The following is a 25,538-nucleotide window of genomic DNA, read 5'->3' as shown; positions in this document are numbered from 1 at the left end:
TTTTTTTTTTTTTTTTTTTTGGCCCAACATGGGGCTTGAATTCACAACCCAGAGATCAAATCTCATGCTCTACCTAATGACCCAGCCAGGCATCTTAACATATATTGTTTTTTGTTTGTTTTTTTAAGTAATCTCTATGCCCACTGTGGGGCTTCTCATTCTTGATCTCAGTAATAGGAGTCTTTTTTTTTTTTTTTTTTTTTTTGGTTAATCTAGCTAAAGATATGTCAATTTTGTTGAACCAACTTTAGGTTTGTTGATTTCCTCTATTGTTTTCTAGTATTTCTTTGCACTAACACAAATCATCTGAATTTTCCTTCTTCCTGACATAAATAGGAGGTAGCACACTGTGTACTTTGAGCACCAGTATATTCTGAAGGATGTAACTGAGGGAAAATGGTCCTAAATAAATCTGAGATGTAAGAAGAAATGAAGAGCCATGAAACTGGTAAATATGTAATCAGATCTTAATAAACGACGACTGATTAAAACAAATATTGTTTTATGAAACGAAGGAAATAATTATATATACAATGACAATAACATAGAAATGAGGAAGAAGGTAAATGAGGTTTACTGTATTATCTGTGAGGAGCGTAAACGCCCATATCAACTTTAGATTCTCATGTTATGAATGAATATTGTACACAAACTTTTTATTTATTTTTGAAAGCGGGGAGACAGCATGAGGGGGGGAGAGGCAGAGAGAGGGAGAGGGAGAGGATAGAGAGAATCCCAAGCACTCTGCACTGTCAGCAGAGCCCGACACGGGGCTTGATCTCATGAGCTGCGAGATCATGACCTGAGCTGAAATCAAGAGTTGAACACTTAACCGACTGAGCCATCCAGGCGCCCCTGAACACAAACTTCTAACGCCCCTTTACATTCCCGTGGCTGCTTCCTTCTTTCTGGGCTCTTGCCTGCCTCCAAACTGAAGTACACCAAGCCTATCTGACCCGAGGTTCCCCCACCTTCCACAGTTAGCTGCAATGCCACACCACTGAGCAGGTTTGGCTTTCTAAGCAGTTGCCGATGGACCAAGTGACAACTCTGTGTGGCAAGCCTTGGCCAACGGGAAATGTGAGATGGAAGAAGTTAGGAAATCACACTGCCCTCCTTCCTCCCTTTGAAGAACTGCTCAGAGGGGCAGTTTCTTCTTATAAACCTCCTGGAGAAGTCACGCACTCTGAGTAAACACTGCACGCTGGGAGACGCCTGTGACTCTTCACAGCTCATGACCAAGCCTGGCCACTGTGGGAACACATCACATCAGGACTTTCCATTTTCTTCCCTACCCTCACTTCCCTGAATCTATACCTCCTAATACTTTCATTTTCTGCCTCAAGTTCTACTTTCTAGAGGACTCAAGTTGAACAGTGGTGTATATTGTAAATTCTAGGATAAATGCTAAAAGAATAAAAACAAGTATACGCTTTCCAAATTAGACAAGGAAAAACATAAAATGGTAAACTGTCAATCCAAAAAAGGACAAGAAAAGAAAAATAAAGATGGAATAGTTTAAACAAATAGCACAAAGTTAGATGGTAAATTTAAACCCAAATATATCAGCAGGCACATTAAGTGTAAATGGACTAAATGTTTCAATTAAAAAACAAAGACTGCCAGGCCAAATAAAAGATAATATGAAGTAAGGGGTGCCTGGGTGGCTCAGCTGGTTAAATGTCCCTCTTGGGCTCAGGTCATGATCTCATAGTTCATGGTTTAGAGTTCCGCATCGGGCTCTGTGCAAACAGCATGGAGCCTGGAGCCTGCATCGGATTCTGTGTCTCCCTCGCTCCTTGCCCCTCCCCCACTCACACTCTGTCTCTCAAAAATAAACATTTAAAACATTTAAAAAATATATGAAGTAAATCGTAGGCATTTAAAAGTATTTAAAATGAATCTAATTTTCATAACGAATGCTATGTATTAAAAAGTTTTCTCATTAATTCAATAAAAGAACTGAGAAATCCATACCATTCAGAAAGATCTCTAATGTTAAATAGTTTCCTTCAATATCATAGTATACTGTGAAGTTCCAACACGGAAAGTAAAGACTGGAACTACGTCTTAGATCACCGTTTCTATTTCTGTAATCTTTTTAAAATTATTATTATTATTATTATTATTATTATTTTTAGAGAGAGAGCGTGCATGAGCAGGGGAAAAGGCAAAAAGGAAGTGAGAGACAATTTTAAGAGAATTATAAGACCCCAACTCGGGGCTCGATCCCATAACCCCAGGATCATGACCTGAGCCAAAATCAAGAGTCAGATGCTTAACCAACTGAGCCACACAGTTGGCGCCCCTATTTCTGTCATCTCCAACAAGCCAATATCTTCTCTATAATTGTGACAGAAATTCCTCCTTAAGCCTAACTAAAATATTCACCTTACCCTTACCAAGTATGCACAGGAAATGCAACCATGTAGAGAGATAAAGCAGATAAAAAAAAGATGGCACTGAATATTCCTTTTATATAAGGTAGTGAGGGCATATCTCTAACATATGTTTAGTAACTTTTCAAGACTCATGGCCTTTCTTCTAAATCAGGTGAGGGGGATACAATACTGTGATCATGTTAAGGAATCTCCTATAAGCTACTGATAACCTCTGTTGACAGAACAGAAGGAAGACAGCAGTTTTCCTATAGCTGAAATCTATTTCTGCATAAAGAACAATTTGGGGATAGGCTCAGAGAGTAATAAGACTCAGGGGAGAAAGATCTATTACTTTCATTTGGTCACATTATGTCTTTGTGAGTGTTTGTGCACACTATTCAAAATGCATATTCCTGGGCTCAGTTCAAGATTTTTTTTAGCTTTTGAAGTTTTATTTATTTGGCGGGGGGGGGGGGGGGGAGGGGGTATGCAGAGAGAGAGGGAGAGAATCCCAAGCAGGCTCTGTACTGTCAGCGCAGACCAACACAGGGCTCAGTCCCCCGAATCATGAGATCATGACCTGAGCCAAAACAAGAGTTGAATGCCTAACCAACTGAGCCATGTGGGTGCCCCAAGATTTATTGAATAGACTCTCTAAGGTAGGATTATATCATTTTTACTGATAATGTTTTTCACTAAGAATTGCTTTCATAAAATCATAAATATCATAGTGACACTCAATCTAGAGTAAGTTTGTAGATTTAAAATAAACATACCTTTGCTATGGAAACCTTAATAATTCTCAACAGGGTATACCATTAAGAGTTCTCCCTATAATGGTTCATCTATACTGAACCTGAAATACAGACCTCTTCATGCATTCTCACCTAAGTTTTTCCAGTAAAAACACTGGGAAAGTTGAAAGGGATTTTGTTGAATAATCCCTGGGTATGAACCTGAATGAGGCTAACAGGAACAGACACAACTTTGGCTTCATTAGCCTGAACAAAAAGGTAAACCAGTTTCATATCCAACAAAATGGTGGTATTAGATATACTCCATTAGGTAAAATCCTTTACCAACTATTACAAAGGATGCAGTAGGCTTACCTTATGAAAGTGAAGGAAGACCTTTTCTTTCCCTCCATGTGAATGTCCCCTTTAGTTAAGCTTTCTGGCTGTGTTATCACAGTAACTGATGAAGGTAGGAATGTCAACTGTTTCTAGGCAACTTTCTGGTGACATAAAGGACTCCTGGCTACTAAACTGTATCTGGACTGAATGCACTATAAATCATCGGATGGGAACCTCAAGCTTTGGGCTCCTCTGAATGTGGTATCTCTTAAGACTGATATGTCCCTTGTGGGGACCCTGGAAGTTGTACTTAGAAATAGTGGCTCCTTGAGGCCTGTGAAGGATCTCATCACCTTGCACCTAAACTGTTTTGGGTGAACTGCTACAGGACCTCTAGTGCTAAGAAGGACTGCTGGACACTGTCCTGGCAGCCCGCTGTTCCCATTTATTATCTCTTTTGAGTATACTGGTGCTACATGTGGCCACGGTAATCTTTTAAGTTTGAATGTTTAAACTTAAAAAGACCCCTTTTGGGGCGTCTGGGTGGCTCAGTCGGTTGAGCGTCTGACTTCGGCTCAGGTCATGATCTCGCGGCCTATGAGTTCGAGCCCCACGTCGGGCTCTGTGCTGACAGCTCAGAGCCTGGAGCCTGCTGCCGATTCTGTGTCTTCCTCTCTCTCTACCCCTTCCCCACTCATGTTCTGTCTCTCTCTCCCTGTCAAAAATAAAAAAACATAAAAAAAAAAAAGACCCCTTTTGGTCATAGCTATAAATAATTTTAGATGCATGAATTCTGCAATTATATTCTAATTGTTTAGTTAAGCCTAAAGAAACCCCTCAGGTGGGTGTAGCAGTAATAATTTCCTAACTACTGCTTAATTTTCTTTTTTAATTTTTTTTAACATTTATTGATTTCTGAGAGACAGAATATAAGAGGGGGAGGGGCAGAGAGAGGAGACACAGAATCCGAAGCAGGCTCCAGGCTCCAAGCTGTCAGCACAGAGCCCGATGCAAGGCCCGAACCCATGAACCACGAGATCATGACCTGAGTCAACGCTGGACACTTAAATCAACTGAGCCACCTAGGCGCCCCTAACTACTGCTTCATGTGAGACGAATCTCAGTGAATTCACACTTATATTTTTCTTTTTACACTAAAATTGAATAAAAATAAACTATAGATTCTTCATTTACTTTAATTATAAGGCAGTAAAACTGTCATATCAATTTAATAATTGTAAATAACTTAAATACAATAATGTATAATGACTGCAAACATTGTTAACTCAAAATAATAGAAAACAAAACTGAGTAAAGTACTATTGAAATCTGGGCATTTCTATGACAAGACATAAATTTTAAAATGTAATAAAATCCTACATTTTCTTTTTTACTTTTTTTTTTTTTAAGTTTATTTTATCTTTTAGTAATCCAACATGGGGCTCGGACTCAGAACCTTGAGATCAAGAGTCTCATTCTCTTCCAACGGAACTAGCCAGGTGCTCCAATCCCTTATTTTCTCAGCAAAAAGCTTCTTAAATCATATTTTCCTTTCAAACTGGTCTTCATATTTTAACTGGAACTTCTTTTAAAGGATCATTTCATTTACAGTTGCAGATGTCCTTTTAACACATACAATGTGCACTATATGCTGGAATCAAATCCCTGAAGAAGTTGGAATCTTATGAATACAGCCAGGACAGCAGTGGAGAGAATCGTGAACAAAAACATCACAGTCCACACAGAAAACATTTTGGCACACAGCACAAACATAGACCTGCAGTGAAAAGAAGAAAAGAGAATTTAAAAAATAGTTTCCCAGAGTTAAGTGCAGCATAGCTAGAAGACATTCACACTGCTTTGCTCTTCCATTATCAATTTGCAATTATCCTTATCAATTTGCCCCGCCCACCTACCTATTATTTCCACTGTACTATTTATTCTCAAATCTCAGGTGATTATTTTCCCAAAAAAACCCTATTCCTTAGAAATCAGAAAATTAGGGGCGCCTGGGTGGCTCAGTCGGTTGAGTGTCCGACTTCGGCTCAGGTCATGATCTCGCGGTCCGTGAGTTCGAGCCCCGCGTCGGGCTCTGTGCTGACAGCTCAGAGCCTGGGGCCTGCTTCCGATTCTGTGTCTCCCTCTCTCTCTGCCCCTCCCCTGTTCATGCTCTGTCTCTCTCTGTCTCAAAAATAAATAAATGTTAAAAAAAAAAAATTAAAAAAAAAAAGAAATCAGAAAATTACTTTGTTTTGACTCATTACAGTCTGTTGTATTGTAAGACACTGTCAATTGCTTCATTTTATGTAAATGTCTGGGGAAGACACATGAACTTGAAAGCAGGGCTGGTTTCAAATGCTTAGAGTGGTCATTTCTCTGATACGAATAAAAAGAAAAGCATGGGAGCACCTGGGTGGCTCAGTCAGTTAAGTGTCCGACTCTTGATTTCAGCTCAGGTCATGATCTCACGGATTAAACACCCAGGGCTCTGGGCTGTCATGGCAGAGACTGTTTGGGATTGTCTCTCTCCCTGTCTCTCTTTCTCCCTCAAGATAACTTAATTGATATGAGACAGCTGTCAGTGCAAAGCCTGCTTGGGATTCTCTCTCTCCCTCTCTCCCTCAAAATAAATAAACTTAAAAAAAAAAACTTAAAGAAAAAGAAAAAGAAAAGCACAAAATTGTAACACAGATTTAGTTATTGCTAGGGAATGACCTCACAACTGCACAAATCATATTCCCCTTTTACTTAACTATTGAACTACTTAATATGGGAAAAGACACCAATAAGATAAAATTTAAAAATCTATAATTCTATCAGTATTACATATAGGGATACTTGTGCCATGGAGTAAAATTACCAAGGCAGCACCATACACAGATAAAAAAAATTACTAAATCTCAAAAAGTATACAAGTAAAGATGTGTTCTTAAAAACAGTCAAATGATGGCACAAAAATAGATGCTAAGAGGGGCGCCTGGGTGGCACAGTCGGTTAAGCGTCCGACTTCAGCCAGGTCACGATCTCGTGGTCCGTGAGTTCGAGCCCCGCGTCAGGCTCTGGGCTGATGGCTCAGAGCCTGGAGCCTGTTTCCGATTCTGTGTCTCCCTCTCTCTCTGCCCCTCCCCCGTTCATGCTCTGTTTCTCTTTGTCCCCCCAAAAATAAATAAACGTTGAAAAAAAAAATTAAAAAAAAATAGATGCTAAGATCAATGGAACAGAAGAGAGAACCTGGAAATGGCCCCACAAACGTATGGCCAACTAATCTTTGACAAAGCAGGAAAGAATATCCAGTGAATAAAAACAGTCTCTTCAGCAAGTGATGCTGGGAAAACTGGACAGCGACATGCAGAAAAATGAACCTGGACCACTTTCTTACACCACAGACAAAAATAAACTCAAAATGGATGAAAGAGCTAAATGGAAAACAGGGAGCCATCAAAATCCTTGAGAAGAAAGCAGGCAAAACCTCTTTGATCTTGGCCACAGCAACTTCTTACTCAACACGTCTCTGGAGGCAAGGGAAATCAAAGGAAAAATGAACTATCGGGACCTCATGAAAATAAAAAGCTTCTGCACAGTGAAGGAAACAATCAGCAAAACTAAAAGCAACCAACAGAATGGGAGAAGATATATGCAAACAACATAGCAGATAAAGGCTTAGTATCCAAAATCTATAAAGAACTTATCAAACTCAACACCCAAAAAACAAATAATCTGGTGAAGAAATGGGCAAAAGACATGAACAGACACTTGTCCGAAGAAGACATCCAGATGGCCAACTGACACATGAAAAAATGCTCCCTCCACGTCACTCATCATCAAGGAAATACAAATCAAAACCACAATGAGAAACCACCTCACACATGTCAGAATGGCTAACATTAACAACTCAGGCAACAACAGATGTTGTCAAGGATGTGGAGAAAGAGGATCTCTTCTGTATTGTTGGTGGGAATGCAAGCTGGTGCAGCCACTCTGGAAAACAGTATGGAGGTTCCTCAAAAAACTAAAAATAGAACTACCCTACCACCCAGCAATTGCACTACTAGGCATTTATCCAAGGGATACAGATGTGCTGTTTTGAAGGGACACATGCACCCCAATGTTTATAGCAGCACTATCAATAATAGCCAAAGTATGGAAAGAGCCCAAATGTCCATCGACAGATGAATGGATAAAGAAGATAAAGAAGATGTGGTATGTGTGTATGTATGTATGTGTATATATATATATATATATATATATTATTACTCAGCAAACAAAAAGAAGGAAATCTTGCCATTTGTAACTACGTGGATGGAACTAGAGGGTAACAGGCTAAGTGAAATTAGTTAGGGGAAGACAAATATCATTATGACTACACTCATATGAGGATGTTATGATACAGCACAGATGAACATAAGGGAAGGGAAACAAAAATAACAAAAACAGGGAGGGGGACAAAACAGAAGAGACTCATAAATATGGAAAACAAACTGAGGGTTGCTGGAGGGGTTGTGGGAGGGGGGATGGGCTAAATGTGTAAGGGGCATTAAGGAATCTACTCCTGAAATTAGTGTTGCACTATATGTTAACTTAGATATAAATTTTAAAAAAAATTAAAAAAAAAAAAGCACATTTAACAGCATAGTCTAAGTTCAGACCTTCAGAAGGACAGTCTGGTAGCATATATTAAAATGTCAAATATGAATGCTGAATATGAATACCCTTTGACCTAACAATTTCTGTTCTGAGTCCCCAGAGAAACCACTGTGTATATGCAGAAAGAAATATGTACCAGATGTTCCCTGCATCATAGCTTGTAGCAAAAAAACTGTAAGAATCAAACCCACTCCCCGTCCAAAAAAAAGTCAAAAGATTCAATGGTGGTTATAATGAGGATGAAGCTACCAATGTCAGAGGCACGCAAAAATTAATAAAATTGTTTTATCAAATATGAGAGTAAAACAAGCAAGCAATCCTGCCAACTAATATTTTATATAGTGTATAAAGTACAGTTTTAAATATGGACACATTACCAATAAAAATAAAACTACACACTGATCTTATCTGCATCTTTACATCAGTGTATACATTCAAATTGCACCCTTCAAAATTTTTGAAAATATTTTCTAATTGGCACAATCGGGGAACAACCTCTGGTCTGAAACCACCTTAAATGGTAACTTCAAAGTACACTAAAGTAAGGTATGGAGAAAAAACTTTTAATACTTTCCATCTAAATGCATTTTAGCTTGCAAACTGAAGACAGTTTAAAGTACTAAAATATTATTACAGGAAAATTAGAATGGAGAATTATAAAAAAAAACCTAATTTTTAAAAATTTTATTTATTTTTGGGAGAGAGAGAAAGAGAGCATGATTGGGGGGGTCGGGGTCAGAAAGAGAGGGGGACAGAGGATCTGAAGAGGGCTCTGTGCTGACAGCAGCGAGTCTGATGCGGAGCTCACACTCACGAACTGGTGAAATCATGATCTGAGCTGAAATCAGATGCTCAACCAACTGAGCCACCTAGGTGCCCCTATTTAAACTAATTTACTTCCATTTACCCTCTACCTACTGTTATCCCTTCTGAGGGATAACCTGATAAGAGCCTGGTTTTTAATAATATACTGTAAACTTCTAATGCTATTTCCTCAGTATTTCTTAGACAATACTTAGCATTTAGAAAGCACATGAACTTACGTGCTGGTCTTTTAATTCCCCCTGACATCCATAACAAAATCTGAAAAAGAAAGTTTAAGAATTATTTGTTAGGAACTCACTTGTTAATACAGTTCGGCAAAATCTCAGTAACAAGAATCCTGTGATTAATAAGTAATTATCTTTACATATGACTTTTATGAGAAAGACAGAATCAAGAATACCAATAATTGAAGAAAATTCTATAGCCCCAAGGTCATCTCACAAAGCAAAATGCTACCTTAAAAAATTTTTAATTTTTCAGATAAAGACAGGTATCATGTTTTCACCCATAGGAGGAAGTTGAGAAAATTAACAGAAGACCATGGGAGAAGGGAAAGAAAAAAATATATATCTATATAGTTACAGAGAGGGAGGTAAACCATAAGAGACTTTTAAAGAGAAAAAATGGAGGGTGGAAGGGAGTGGGGGATGGGGAATGGGTGATGGGTACTGAGGAGGGCACTTGTTGGGAGGAAGCACTGGCTGTGGCATGGAAGTGATGAACCACAGGAATCTAGAACCGAAGCCAAGAGCACACCATATACACTCTATGTTAGGTAGCTTGAAAAAATATATATGTACTTCATTGTATTTTATACAATTATATACATAATTATATATAAACTGGAAAAGAAAATTGAATCACTATGATGTACACCTGAAAATAACAGGATCTATGTCAATTATACTTCAACAAAAAATTGTTTTGGCTAAAAAATAAAAAATAAATTAAAGTCGTAAGAAATTTTTAATTTTATTTTCATCAAGGTTAAATATGAACACACCTTTCCTACTGGGATTCTGCCAGGGAATTAAGCCCTACAGAAAATAATCTGAGTGACTATTTTGCAACTCTCCTGAAGATAGCAGACAGCTGGTACAATTCTAGGTGGACAGAAGAGAAATTAATTTATGTGTGGATGCCTAAGTGCTTAATTTTCAAGGAATGGTTTAAAGAGTTACAAGATCCCAAAACGGGGGGCACCTGGGTGGCTCTGGCATCTGACTCTTGATTTAGACTCATGACCTCAGGGTTTGTGAGTTCCAGCCCTATGCTGGGTGCCATGCTCATAGCATGGAGCCTGCTTGGGCTTCTCTTTACCTCTCTCCCTCTGACTCTCCCTCTCTCTCTCTCTCTCTCTCAAAATAAATAAATAGACTTTAAAAAAAAAAAAAAAAAAGAAAAGAAAAAGTTCGGGGCACCCGGGTGACTCAGTCAGTTAAGCAACTGACTTTGGCTCAGGTTATGATCTTGTGGTTCCCGAATTTTAAGCCCAGTGTTGGGCTCTATGCTGACAGTGCAGAACCTGCTTGGTATTCTCTCTCTCTATGCCTCTCTCTCTCTACCCCTCCCCGACTCTCTCTCTCTCTCAAAATAAATAAATGAACTTAAAAAAAAAAGAAAAAAAAAACCTTACTACAAAAAAATAGAGGCCCTCTCCCCATCTACCCCCACCTCATTTCCAGTTCCCCACTTGCAAAACTTTTAACTGTTTGATAGTTACCTACGCTTACAGTGAGATCTCATTTTTTTCTGGCATTGGCTATAGACCTCCTACTATGGAAGATGAGAATTTAATTCTCTTTCAACCTTCTTGAACCAACAGCATGTATACACACAACTAATTCTCAATACTTTCTACGTAAGGAAATAATTTTGAATAGAACAATATTAAATGTTTGGTTTTATTATGACTACATAAACATATTCAGCTGAGTCATGTAATAAAACTCTTCTTCAAAATATTTCTTGGGGCACTTCGATGGCTCAGTTGGTTAAGCCTCTGACTTTGGCTCAGGTCATGATCTGGTGGTTCATGGGTTTGAGCCCCACGTTGGGCTCTGTGCTCACAGCTCAGAGCCTGGAGCCTGCTTTGGAGTCTGTGTCTCCCTCTCTCTCTGCTCCCTTCCGCCCTTGCTCGTGCTCTGTCTCTCAGAAATAAACATTTAGAAAATAATAATAAAGCACATTAAAAAAATATTTTCTTGCTGGAGGCATCAGGGTGGCTCAGTTGGTTAAGCATCTGACTCCTCTTGATTTCAGCTCAGGTCGTGACCTCACGGTTTGTGAGACAGAACCCTGCATGGGACTCTGAGAGCAGATTCTCTCCCTCTCTCTCAAAATAACTAAATAAACTTAAAAAAATATTTTTTTTCCTGGAGTTAATAACTATATTGTGGTCCACAACCTTAGTTTTCTATGTAATTATCACCAACTCAGCCCCAACCTTTCCCTGAGAAGTCTCAAAGCCTTCTCTATGTTTGCCTCCATCAGGAATTCATCCTCCAGGTGACATCTCTCCTGGCTGGAGCATTCAGACCTTCTCCAAATTGGATTATTTATTCTCCATATCTGATACACAAGTGTCATTCTGTAATCTCCCCTTAGCATCATCCTAGGGCTTTCTTTAGATAAATATTCCTATTCTCTTCTGGTTATTCTCTTTCTCAGTTCCTTTGAACTATCTCTTCCACAGCTTCCCCAGAAAGTCTTGTTTTGCGGCCTTACAAGTCTGAAAATGTCTTTATTCTACCTACATTTACTTGACAGGTTTGCCAGGTATGTAATTTAGGTTGGTAACAATTGTCACTCCAAATTTTGATGGAAATTGCTCCCTGGCAGCATCCAGTATTGCTGAAAAGCAAAATAATTTTAATTCCAGATTATGTAACCTAACTTTCCCTCTCCAGAAATGCTTACAGTTAGTATTTTGCTGCATATTCTAAAATTTCACAGCAATAAACTTTAGTGTGGGTCTATATTTCCTAACTATGTTAGGCACTTGGCAATCCGTTTCAATCCACCAAGTTCTGTCCTTCAAAAGTAGAAAATATCCTTTAGGAAAGAAATAGCTAAAGAACATTAGAGCACAGTATTAGACCTTCTGGATAAATCCTTTGGTTTTACACCGCAGAAACTGGCTAAGGCTACAAATCAGGGCTTTTTTGTTGTTTTGGAGAGCTGATATATCAGCATACGACTACACTTACTATACACAGATGGGTTTAGGAAAATTAATTTCTGGAAATCCAGATCTCTCTAATAATGAGTCAATTCAGTCATAACGAAGGCATTCTACCATCTTATTCTCTGTAGCAGAAGTAATCTTGCCCAAATTAATATGACTATCTTTTTCTATGTAGTAACAATGCATGCAAACATTACCACGTATAATAGATATAAATTAATCAAAACTCATATACCTTTCTCCATTATGTTCTTCTAGAGGAATCTCTTGAAAAGCATCCAAAGGAAATAAATGATGATAAGACCGTGCCAAATGGGGAGCAGACACCAAAGTAAGACCTAACAAATAAAACACAGAGTCATATTTAATAGCCCAAAACCTCATTAAGACAATGGCTGAGGGGCACCTGGGTGGCTTAGTCGGTTAAGCATCCAACTTCAGTTCGGGTCATGATCTCCCGGTCCGTGAGTTTGGGCCCCATGTCAGGCTCTGTGCTGACATCTCACAGCTAGAAGCCTGTGTCTCCCTCTCTCTCTGCTCCTCCCCCATTCACGCTCTGTCTCTCTCTCAAAAATATATAAATGTTAAAAAAAAAAAAAACAGACAACGGCTAAAACGTGAAATGATAGGCTAAATATTTTCAAGGTATTTTTTTTTAGGACTGCTGATATTCATTTCTTTATTTACATGTCTCTTAAAAAGGAGATTCCAGGATGGAGTCTTACTTCTGTCACTAATTGTGTGACCTCTCTTGGCCATTAGCCAACTTATAAATGAAACAATGAAAGTAAGAGCTGTGGGGTGCCTGGGTGGCTCAGTCGGTTGAGCATCGGACTTCAGCTCAGGTCATGATCTCGCAGTCCGTGAGTTTGAGCCCCACATTGGGCTCTGTGCTGACAGCCTGGAGCCTGCTTCAGATTCTGTATCTCCCTCTCTCTCTGCCCCTTCCCCACTCATGCTGTCTCTCTCTCTCTCTCTCTCTGTCAAAAATAAATAAACATTAAAAAAAATTTTTTTTCTTTAAAAAAGAAAGTAAGAGCTGCAAAAACGTCTACCAGATCTACTGCAATGCCTTTAAAGAACATACTCATTTCAGAAAGAGAATAAGAAAACTGTTCTAGAATGCCATGGTTATTCTTAGAAATGAAGTACTGAGCATTCAATTAAAAAATATACTCTTCTCACAGATTAAATCCAGAAACATAGGCAGAGCTTAATACTAACATTTACTTTAATAGCAATATATGTAAGCTTTTAAAGATTAATTTACTGGATAAAGGATAGTTTGTTTCTTACCACAGATTTTACATTCAACTGGAAGTTCACAGTACTTTGCTCGACACTGTGGGCAGAAATACCCTCCTAATGTGAGTCCTGGCTCAGTGTTGCTATCCAAGTGCCTGTGGGAGGAAACATTACTTTTAAAATGATATATGACAATGTGAATGGTTACAGCAAAAGAAAGTATCCTACCCTGTAAAATCTTGAAGTTGTTTCATAGTTTACTTACACAAGGTTCATTCTTTACCTTTTTTTCTCTCTGCATTTGTTTTGAATAGTGTGCATTAATGTCTTTGTTTTCTGGGTTTTTTAAAAAGTAATCTCTACACCCAATATGGGGCTCAAACTCACAACTCCGACATAAAGAGTCATATGCTCTACTAAGTCAGCCAGGCACCCCAATTTGCAGTAAGGTATTTGAATTCACTCATGTTTTCTTCTTCAGGGACTCATCTGCTGTTAATCCCATCCAGGGTATTTCTCATCTCAGACATTTGTGTCTAGAATTTTGATTTGGGTCTTTTTTGTAATAGCTGTTTTAACACCTTAACCACTAATTCCATCAACTGTGTTGTTTCTGGATATGTTTCTGTTCAGTGATTTTCTCCTTGTTATAGGTGATATTTTCATACTTGTTTGCAGGCCTGGTCATTTTTGATTGGCTGCCAGGCATTATGAATTTTATTTTGTTTTAGGTGCTGGATTTTTCTGGTATTCCCTTAAATATACTGGGGCTTTTTCTAGAATGTACTTGGAAATGAAGTATAGAATATTCTAGAATATACTTGGAAATAGTTTGATCTGTTCAAAACTTGCTTTTTAGTTCATTAGGCTGTCCATAATAGCTGTTAGTCTGGAATTAATTTGGTTCCATTGCTGTGAACACTGTTCAATGCCCATTGTTAAAAGGTTTCTCCACAATGACTGTGAGAACATGAAATATTCCCTGCCCCGTGTGAGCTCCAGTGACTATGCTGCCTGTTCCTCTTCAGTGGTTCTTTCCTGGGCCTCTAGTAGCAGTCATAGGAGTGGGATAACCATAACTCAGCTGATGACTCCAGGGAAGTCCCTGCAATCCCAAGAGTTCTCTGTCCAGCCCTTTACTTTCTAGTACTGTGCCTAGAAAATTATAGCCATTTCAGCCTCCCCAAACTCTGAACTTTGTTTCTTCAACTGATCAAGACCTCCAGGCTCTGTGTGGGTTTCCCCTCCTACAATGCAGCCTAGATATTTCTTCTAGGCAGTAAACTGCACTCACAGGGCTCACCTCATTTGTTTCCCTTCTTTCAGGGATCATTTACCTGCACTGTCTGTTGTCCATGTCTGAAAATCTTTGTGTTATATGTTTTGTCTGGCAGGAGGGAGAAAAGTAAATTCAGTCCCTATGGTACCTTTATAGCTGGAGACACAAGTCTTACTTGTGATTTTTAAGAATTATTTTAACTTTGCTTTATAATTATGTAAAATATAAAGTTCTACAGTTAAAACCAGATATGTTCAGAAAAGTCTAGGGGCCATCCCTTTGCCTTTCTCTACACACTGCCCAGGTAAACATTTTTTTAGTGTTTACTTTTTATTTCAATTAGTCATTTTATCATTAATATAAACATACTGTATATCTAGTCAAATCTCCGCCTTCATCTTAGAGGACTGGCAGTATACTATACACTTTTCTCTACTTTGCTGTTTTACCTAATAATATATCCTGAAGATTACTCCACAGGAGTAAAGGAGATAGTCCTCACTCCTTGTTATAGCTATATAGAAGGTAACCTTTTACAAAAGCCAATACACTGCAAGCCCATATAACTTTAGCGTTTTTTTTTTTAACTTATAGAAGGAATTTAAAACGTAAAAACATCATCACTGACAGTTTCTAAGTTTTTACTTACGCCATGCTGAAAGAGGGTTTTGCATCTTGATCAGACAGAGAAGCAATGGTATGCTGAGGAAATCCTTCATAGAAGAAAATGTATTACTTTCTTTTTCCAAGCACATAGCAAAATTCTAGGACTAGGAAGCTAAAAATGTTCCTACCAGAAAGCCCACAAAGTTGTACAAAAGTTCTCTCTCCTGACTTTTAGAATGGCTTATTATAGTATGTACAGTAATACCAGGTTATAAAAAAATTAAAAGTTGAGAATATGGGGGAAAGATCAGTCCATACATATGGCCGTAGATTCTAAAGTTTGTAATTTTCTAATTCAGTAACAACACGTGCTGCTTTTTAAAAAGAAAATGTTTGTAATTTTTAAATACTTCTGACACCATTGAGAAGTCTATTACATAGCTGTCCACTTTCATTTTATATAAGAATATACTTCTATGTTTAAAATTTTGGTATGCCCAAACCCATGTAATTTGCTTTCCATACATATTTTTTTTAAGGAAGTTCTTTTTTCTTTTTTTAATGATTATTTCTTTACTTTGAGAGAGAAAGAAAAAGCAAGCGAGCACAAGCAGGAGAGGAGTAGAGATAGAGGGAGAGAGAAAATCCCAAGCAGACTCCATGCTGTCAGTGCAGAACCCGATGTGGGGCTAAATGTCACGGAACTATGAGATCATGACCTGAGCTAAAATCAAGAGTTGGCAGCTAACATGAGGCACCCAGGTCCCCCTCCATACATATTTTTAAATTCTGAAAACAAGTCCAAGAGAAGCAGAAACCATAAAAAAACATATTTCATTACATAATAAATTTAAGTCTATCTACAGATCAAAACAAGGAAAGGTAAAGGTAAATGGCCAAATGAAAAAATATTTGCGGCATGTGACAAAAATGGGTTGATACTCCTAAATGGCTCTAACAAATCAATTTGAAGAATACATTATTATAAGTTTAAATAACTTTAAAATGGGCTAAAGAAACGTCATCAGTAAATAAAAAAAAATTAGCCAACCATAACATTTAAAATATATTAACTGTTTATGTCAAGTATTATTCTGTATGCTTTAAGTGTATTACGTTAATTGTTGCAACACACAAGATAGACACATCATTTTACAGATAAGGAAACAGGAGAGGTTGACCAGTACTAGAAATGGACTAAAAAAAGACAGAAAAGCATTCCATCTCACTAACAGTTAAAAAATGTATATTAGCAAAGAAAACAAGAGGTGCTTGGGTGCTTCAGTCAGTTGAGCAGCTGATTTCAGCTCAGGTCATGATCTCACAGTCAGTGAGTTCGAGCCCTGCATCAGGCTCTGCACTGAGCGCTCAGAGCCTGGAGCCTGCTTTGGATTCTGTGTGTGTGTCTCTCTCTCTCTGCTCCTCCCCCACTCACGCTGTCTTTCTCAAGAATAAATAAACATTAAAAAAATTTTTTTTTAAAACACAACAAAATAAAAAAATCAAAGGGCACCTAGGTGACTCAGTCACTTAAGCCTCTGACTCTTGATTTCTCAGTTCATGATCTCATGGTTCCTGGGATTGAGCCCCATGGGCTCTGCGCTACAACACTGAGCCTGCTTGTGTTTCTCTCTCTCTGACCCTTCCCCAGCAGCATTTGCAAGCGCTTGCTTATGCTCTCTCTTTCAAAATAAATAATAAACATTTTTATTTTTAACTTTATTTTTTAATGTTTGAGAGAGAGCGAGCGAGCACATATGCGTGGGAGGGGCAGGGAGACAGAGGATGGGTGGCTCAGTCAGGCATCCAATTCTTTATTTCAGCTCAGGTCATGATCTCACCAGTTCATGAGTTCAAGCCCCACGTCGGGCTCCATGCTGATAGTGCAGAGTCTGCTTGGGATTCTGTCTCTCCCTCTCTCTTCTGCTCCTCCCCATCTCGTTCTCTCTCTCAAAATAAATAAATAAACTTTAAAAAAAATGTATAAAGAAATCCTTTCTCATACTTAAAAAGTTTATGCCTTTTTCCATTGTAAACATGATAAGTGTTCATTATAAAAGTTTTGGAAAATATAAGAAAACGAAAAATTGTTTCAGACGATGCAAAACCCATCATTCTTCTTTTCTTGAAAAAAAAATCCCTTTTAAAAAAAATATTTTACTTTATTTATTTTAAAAGATTTTAAGTAATCTCTACACTTACAGTGGGGCTCAAACTTATAACCCTGAGATCAAGACTCACAGGTTCTACCAACTAAGGCAGCCAGGTGCAACCCCCCAAAATCCCTTTTAAACAATGTGATGTACCTCCCTGCAACCTTCTGTGTTTGCAGTTTGTATTACATAGCTTTGATCAAACAGTACAAAGAATTTTGTAGCTTATCTTTTTTAAATTTCTTAACACAATAAGAATTTTTCTATAAATGCAGTGTCTTTGTACCTTTCTAGCTTTAAAAATAAAACAAAATCAGTAATGGCTGTTGTGACAGGACAACAGATGGTTTTATTATTTTTTTTAATGTTTTATTATTTATTTTTGAGGCACAGAGAGAGAGAGAGAGAGAGAGAGAAAGACAGAGAGTGAATGGGGGAGAGGGAGAGAGAGAGGGAGACACAGAATCTGAAGCAGGCTCCAGGCTCTGAGCTGTCAGCACAGAGCCCCACACAGGGCCCAAACCCATGAACTGTGAGATCATGACCTGACCCGAAGTTGGACACTTAACCGACTGAGCCACCCAGGCACCCCGGTTTTAGTTTTCTTTTAACTTCTTTGTACTTTCCAAGATTACTTCAACAGGATAATTTTCTCTAATTATAAAACATTTAAGTTAAAAGAAATAAATTCTTAAGCATTAAAATAAACTTGTACAAATGAAAACAGCAAGTCTAATTTGACCCCAGTCATTTTTAAATATCCATTTTACAACAACATAAAATAAACACTTACCCATACGAATAAGTGAGCATTCAGAACCTGAGCTAGCTGGTGGAGGACTGACATGATGTGTCAGCAATTCTTTGTAATGGCTTTCATCTAAGATAACATGGTATGTGCCTAGGAAGACGAAAAGTAAAAGAAAAAAAAATTCAGCTTTCCAGATATGAGTATCAATTGTAATTTCTACGTAATTCTGTAAGTTACACCATCTGAAAATGTACATTTTCAAAATTAAGTATTTAAGTTAAATCATCATTTTTCAAAAACCTCGTTTAACTGACATCTCTAAATTGACTTCTCTAGGAATAACTATAATTACAATTTAATTAGAGCCAAGTTATAAGATCTTTATTATTATTATTTTAAATGTTTTATTTATTCATTTTGAGAGAGAGAGAGAGAGAGAGAGAGAGAGAGAGAGAGGTTGAGCAAGGAAGGGTTGAGCAAGGAAGGGGCAAAGAAGGGAGAAAGAATCCCAAGCAGGCAAAGCCTGATGCAGGGCTCGATCCCATAAACAGTGAGACCAAGACCTGAGCCAAGATCAAGAGTCGGACACTTAACCAACTAAGCCACCCAGGCGCCCCTAAGATCTTTACAAAGTATTACACATTAGTGAAATTTCTAGCATTTCAAGAGTCATAACACTTCCTCTAAATACTGCCATAACTACTAAAAAGTTCTTGCATTTTGAGATGATATTTTACAGAATCAATAATACATTTAAGATGATTATACATATTACAGACTTCAGGACATGAAGTGATTCAAATTTAGTAGCATGAAAATATCCTAATTTATAATTTTTTCCCATGTTTATTTATTTAATTCGAGAGAGAGAGAAAGAGCAGGGGAAGGCCAGAGAGAGAGAGAGACAGAGAAAGAGAGAGAGACAGAGAGACAGAGAGAGAGAGAGAATCCCAAGCAATCTCCACGCTACCAGTGCAGAGCCCCACACAGGGCTCTACCTCACGAACTGTGAGATCATGATCTGAGCTGAGATCAAGAATTGGACATCCAACTGACTGAGCCACCCAGGCGCCCTGAAAACATCCTAATTTAATTAATCAATTGTTATTTCTTACATAGTAATTATGAATAAATACTGAAGATTCTAGATATATACCACCAGTTTCACGAGCAAGTACAGTGCAAACCCGAACCTCTGCAGACAATCCGATAACAGACACTCTAATTTTAGTTGCCTTTAGGGTCTTCATAAAATCCACGTAAATGGAGCATTTGGGGGGGAAGAAAAAAAACATGCAAGAATTAATGTGCTTGAAAAACAAGTTTCTGAAAACTAGTAATAAATTCACTACAGAATTCTCCTCTGGCTTTTATTATAAAGAAATGTACTGATTCTACCTTGATTAGATCATAGATATTAGATGGATCACACGTTGTGAGGCTGCTAAAGATGATTAGCACTTCTCTACTTGTATGTCCAGGCATGTGTCTACAGAAAGATCAAACATATTCCAATTAGGAGTAGATTAATTAATTTACCTAGAAAAAATGGTATATGTGGTTTATTTATTTAGACTATTGTTTTAACACCGCAAAGGAATGAATTGCGAGTATACTCTACGTCAATGTAAATTTTTCTAAAGTTAGCTACACAAAAAATTGATTCATTCATTCATTCCATAAATACTGACTGAATACTGTTTTTAGGTTCTGGGGAAAGAGTAATAAGCAAGACTGAACAACATTCCTGACATCATGAAGCTTACAAACTAGTAGATTCATTTCATACAAAGTCTAAAGTGTACATTGGAAAGTATGAAAATACCATGCAGATCGACTTTAAGGTGTATCTTGACAATAGTAACATACTTCTTTTTTACACTTACTGACTGACTTATTGATCAATTTATCTGTCTATTTATTTATTGAGAGAGTGCACAGCAAGCAGAGGAGGAGCTGAGGGAGACAGAGCATGAGAGAGAGGGACGAAGACTCTTAAGCAGGCTCCACACCCAGCACAGAACCCAGTGCAGAACCCAGCATGGGGCTTGATCTTATAATCTGAGCCAAAATCAAGAGTCAGATGCTTAACCAACTGAGCCACCAAGGCACCCCAACATACTTCTTTTTTAAGACTATAATTTAACCTCACATTTGATTCAGACTCACAATACTCACAAACAGTCATTTTTGTTTATCAATTACACAATAATTCATGGGACTTTAAGATGTGATGAGCTGTTTTCCACTCTACTAAACAGATTTTTATGCTTTTAGGGGGCAATTTTGTCAGTTATTTCCAGCTTTCTTCCTTTTATCTTCGTTGTTGGGCTGATTTCATTTGTGGATGTTGCTATTGTGCCTACCTTTAATATGGGTATTACCTCCTCACCTACTTCAAAACTAGAAAAATATCTATGATATAAAAGTACAAAAACCAGGACGGACAATCCAGGAATAAAATATATGAGCTAATACTAACTGAATATTTCTATTAGGGTCTTAGCTACATTCCACATACTTGAACTTGCTGGAAAAGTGTGCTATTGATTTGCAGATATACTACAGAACAAGAAACGTCAATAAATAAATGTACAACAAACTCACAATTAATTTCACATTAAATTCCATATATAATCAATTTTCAAAAAAACATTTTTTCCATCAACATTTTCTTTGTACTAATACTGCTACAGTTTTAGTTATATTTTTCTAAAATCTTTAAGAATATATCTTACCAGCTAAAACGTAAAATAAAAATTACAAATCAATACCACACTAAATATCATAAATGACATTAGATATTTCTCTTAAGAAGAGTTTTGTTACAGCTCAGTTTATGGACACACATATCAAAACATTATCATCTCAATTCACTCAAAAAGCTTGAAATGAATTATAAATAAAAAAATGTAAAATACCAACTTTAGAGTTTGCATAGCCATGCTTAATGAGTTATAGAGAGATGGTTCTCCATGGCAGGTCATATCTACAGCTTTCTTCAAAGATGTAATGTGTTTCCTTGGGTTTCCTAAAATAGAAATGTAATAATCTACTTACAATAAAATTTTATTATACATTATAGAAATTTGTGTTTTCCCTAAACTTACTTATCCATGTTGTTAAAGAACAGAATCTCCTTAATTTACATTTTTATAGCAAGTGACTCTTTTATGAGGAATGTTTGTTACATAAACTTTTACTTCATATGAAAAATAGAATAAAAATAATCTGCTTCTATCTATTAGCACACATTTTTTTTTTTTCTAATTTAAGTAGGCTCCAAATCCAACAAGGAGCCCATGACCGGCCTGAACTCACAAAACTGAGATCAAAACCTCAGCTGAGATCAAGAGTCAGATGCTTAACCAACTGAGCCACCCAGGTGCCCCAACACACATTTCTTTTTAACATGGGGCTTGAACTCATGACCCTGAGACCAAGAGTCGCATGCTCTACCAACTGAGCCAGCTTGGCGCCCTATTAGCACATACTTTAAATATTATTAAAGTGCACAACTTTTTACTTTTTTCCTTATTTCATCATTTTAGAAACTCATACATTTTAGCATTTTAACATCTCCGAAATCACACTGTGTCTTACAACCAGTGGCAGCCAGGCAGCATCACTGCCTGGTTACATGTGAACCTATGAGTGGCTACTGATATGTTGTACCAACTGCATTACATACACTGTCCTATTCATGTTCAGTTTAACTGCCATTTAAAGTGTTTCTAGGGCCCTGGGAGGCTCAGTCTGTTGAGCATCCGACTCTTGATTTTGGCTCAGGTCATGATCCCAGGGTCGTGGGACTGAGCCCCACATCAGGCTCCGCGCGGAGCACGGAGCCTCTTAAGATTCTTTCTCTCTCTCCCTCTGCCCCCTCCCCTGCCTGTGCGCTCTCTCTCTAACATAATGTAATGTAACATAACATAAAGTGTTTCTAAACAAGGTTATAATGCAAAAGGTGATATTTTTATGTAGAAAGGCAAAGAACAGAGCAGTGAAGTATAAATTTATTATTAGTGAAGCAAAAATGCATTGAGAGAAGAATGACTGTAATTTCCTATTTTTATTCAGGGGATGAAAAAGGAATTTTATATGACCTAAGAAAGGAAGATTTCCACAAATAAACATAGCTGTGTTATCTTCTGTTACTGAAGTAACATCTGAAAAGATGGTCTATTTCATACCAAGCAGTACATATAAAGTGAGGAGAAATTGCCAAGTTCTTGAGAATAGCTATCAGACATGTCAAATTATCAAGGAGCTAGTGTAAAATATAATTTTTTTCTTTTTTTGGTATGAACAATTTACATTATCATCAGATACTATGTCAAAGTTTAACTGCTAGAGTGTTTCCTTCTTGATGGCTCATAAAATAAAGGCATCTTACAAATGATGTAATCTGAGATTCAATGAAATATAGTTAGACATTTTCTATTTCAACACGGTCTTCACTTTAATGAAAACCAAAACATTATTAAATTGATTTTATCATATAATTCATCCAACTACCTCCATACTGTTGAACAATTCTTCCCAGTTTGTCACTAGTATATTTGTAAAATGAGGCTTTTTCTTTCATAATGTTTCCTAAGTATAAATTACAAGGAACAACCATTTTTATGGCTTTTCCCAAAAATGTTAAAAAATTAATCAGCCCATAAGCACTGTAAGTACCAGTCAGTTTCTCCGTGGTTCAACAAGCAGTATACTGCTTCTCAAACTTCATTCTCCTCATTGAAAATACATAAAACAATTAAATGTTGTTGAGTGGTTTTGCTTTGTTTTTTGATCATTTGTTTGCCTAAATATTTTTTTTAAAAGTTTATTTCTTTTGAGAGAGAGAGAGACAGAGTGCATGTGGGGGCAGGAGGCAAAGAGAGAAAAGGAGTCAATCCCAACAATCCCAAGCAGGCTCCATGCTGCCAGTGCACAGCCTGACACGGCGCTCAATCTTATAAACCGTGAGATCATGACAGAGCTGTTTAGTTTTTCTTTTTATTCTGGTATGAATTATCTGTCTTCTTTGTCCATTCATCTCCTTGGAGCTTCTTGGTGTTCTTATTTATCTAAATAGGTTTTAAAATACTAAGCATTTGCCATTATTTAACATATTTTTCAAGTATTTATTCTTGTAATCATAAAATTTAAAAAATGAAAATTACCAGGGCATTGGGATGGCTTAGTCAGTTAAGCACCCGAGTCTTGATTTTGGCTCAGGTCATGATCTCTCGGTTCCTGAGTTCATGAGTTCAAGCCCTGAAGCAGGCTTTGTACTGTCAGCACAGAGCCTGCTTGGGATTCTCTGTCTCCCTTTATCTCTGCCCCTCCCCTGCCTGCACACATACACACACACTCTCTCTCTCTCTCTCAAAAATAAATAATAAAGATTAAAAAAAAAAAAAAAGAAATAGTGGTACCTGAGTGGCTCAGTCAGTTAAGCGTCCAACTCTTGATTTTGGTTCAGGTCACGATCTCAAGGTCAAGGGATTGAGCCCCGTGTTGGGCTCCATGCTGAACATGGAGCCTGCTTGGGATTTTCTCTCCCTCTCTCTCTACCCCTCTCCCTGATTAGCACTCTCTCTCCCCCTCTCAAAATAAATAGACATTAAAGAAAGAAAGAAAGAAAGAAAGAAAGAAAGAAAGAAAGAAAGAAAGAAAGAAAGAAAGAAAGAAATGCAAAGTACCTCACTAGGTCCAAATTCCTCCTTTCATAAGTGAGAAACAAACCTAACAAGTTAAATAATTGGCCACAAGACAAACACCTACCCAGTGGTATGACCAGAACTTAAACCTACATTTCCTGGCTCTCCATCCACTTCTCATTCTACCATACCATACAAAATATTTTGTTCATCTCCTACTATATTGTGAGTACAGGAAAAAAGCCTACTACATTACTGTCAGTGTGGTTTATAACAGTGATTCTAATCAGAGAGACAAAGGGTGCCCTCAAGAGGCCTATCAGAATATCGAGAGGATTTTTTTAATTAAAAAAAATTTTTAACGTTTATTCATTTTTTAGAGAGAGACAGACAGAGTGTGAGCAGGGGAGGGGCAGAGAGAGAGGGAAACACAGAATCTGAAGCAGGCTCCAGGCTGTCAGCTGTCAGCAGTCAGCATAGAGCCCGACTCGGGGCTCAAACCCACAAACTGTGAGATCATGACCTGAGCCGAAGTCGGACACCCAACCGACAGAGCCACCTAGGCTCCCCTCCTGAACTAACTTTTAAGATGATAAAATTCAGTTAGGCATGCCATATAAGCAGAAAAACTCAGTTATTAACAATATCTACAATTCAATTTTTAAACTCTTTATTCTTTAGAGGTTTAAATTAAAAAAAAAATTTATTTTTAATGTTTATTTATTTTTGAGAGACAGAGAGACAGAGTGAGAGCAGGGGAGGGGCAGAGAGAGAGAGGGAGACACAGAATTTGAAGCAGACTCCAGACTCTGGGCTGTCAGCACAGAGCCCGACACGGGGCTCAAACCCACAAACTGTGAGATCATGACCTGAGTTGAAGTAGGTCGCCCAACCGACAGAGCCACCTAGGCGCCCCTAGAAGGTTTAACTTTTAAAAAATTAATTTTAAGACTAAGTGGATTTTTAGAATGGTTACAATAATTTTATCTTAATTCTTTCGAGATAAGACTGTATGAATCTTAAACATTTACATTCACTGCAGTAGTATTCATTACTGTACAGAACTCAATTTAAAACAGTTCATCTTAAATACCAAGAGTTTAATGGAAGATTTAATGGAGGGTTTATTAAGTGTTTCACAATGAGAGTATAAAAGAAGTCTTCATTTTACTTATTAGGCAACCTTATAAACAGGGTTACAAACAAGGTTGAGTAAATAGAGCCAAGTCCTTGAGTCCTATGAAGGTAATTTTATGCATACCTGAGAGTTCGGTCAGTTTTTCAGCTCTTTTACTCTTTGTTACAATTATTCCAATCTCAAAATAAAAACAAAAATGATCATTAATTTAACAATTTATTTTTTCTTGATAAGAATGTAAATAACCTGAATTAGTAATTACAAAAGAAATAAGAGAAATTTTTTCTCATGCTGCTTTTGACATAAATTTAGCTATGATTTCACTGTACATTATTTAATTTCTAGAGTTACCTTACTTTTCATTGACAAATGTACCAGAAACTGGTACACAATCTGGATCACTTAATAATCCACAGAATGTATGCCCAATGTTCTAAAAATAAATTATAGTTGGCAGTAATATCAGGAATCTAATTGTGAATTCTATCACTTATCTACATACCTGACTAATAGGATTTTGATCAAAATACTCTTCTACGAAGTATTCCAACAACTGTATAAAGAAAACAAAAACACTAGATAAGGGCAAAATAATAACCATACAG

The 25,538-nt window shown here is 37.4% G+C and overlaps 1 protein-coding gene across 2 annotated transcripts in view; it reads right to left on the bottom strand.

Moving 5' to 3' along the window:
* Nucleotides 1-4,632: 4,632 nt before the first annotated feature.
* Nucleotides 4,633-25,538, bottom strand: part of LOC122486878 (general transcription factor IIH subunit 2) — a 36,310-nt gene continuing 15,404 nt past the window's right edge. For both annotated transcript variants that reach the window (XM_043586596.1, XM_043586680.1), the window contains exons 6-16: nucleotides 25,436-25,486; nucleotides 25,057-25,111; nucleotides 21,070-21,175; nucleotides 19,543-19,633; nucleotides 19,301-19,388; nucleotides 18,187-18,294; nucleotides 15,284-15,347; nucleotides 13,407-13,510; nucleotides 12,346-12,448; nucleotides 9,142-9,181; nucleotides 4,633-5,231 (exon numbers count right to left, since the gene is read on the bottom strand). In XM_043586596.1, coding sequence (XP_043442531.1) covers nucleotides 5,112-5,231; nucleotides 9,142-9,181; nucleotides 12,346-12,448; nucleotides 13,407-13,510; nucleotides 15,284-15,347; nucleotides 18,187-18,294; nucleotides 19,301-19,388; nucleotides 19,543-19,633; nucleotides 21,070-21,175; nucleotides 25,057-25,111; nucleotides 25,436-25,486 — 930 coding nt within the window. In that variant the 3' untranslated portion in view covers nucleotides 4,633-5,111. The remainder of the gene's footprint in view (nucleotides 5,232-9,141; nucleotides 9,182-12,345; nucleotides 12,449-13,406; nucleotides 13,511-15,283; nucleotides 15,348-18,186; nucleotides 18,295-19,300; nucleotides 19,389-19,542; nucleotides 19,634-21,069; nucleotides 21,176-25,056; nucleotides 25,112-25,435; nucleotides 25,487-25,538) is intronic.

This window comes from Prionailurus bengalensis, chromosome A1 (genome assembly GCF_016509475.1).
Source record: "Prionailurus bengalensis isolate Pbe53 chromosome A1, Fcat_Pben_1.1_paternal_pri, whole genome shotgun sequence".
Classification (NCBI taxonomy): Eukaryota; Metazoa; Chordata; class Mammalia; order Carnivora; family Felidae; genus Prionailurus; species Prionailurus bengalensis.
Note: the sequence above shows the minus strand (reverse complement) of the source record. Positions and strands in the feature narration are given on the sequence as shown.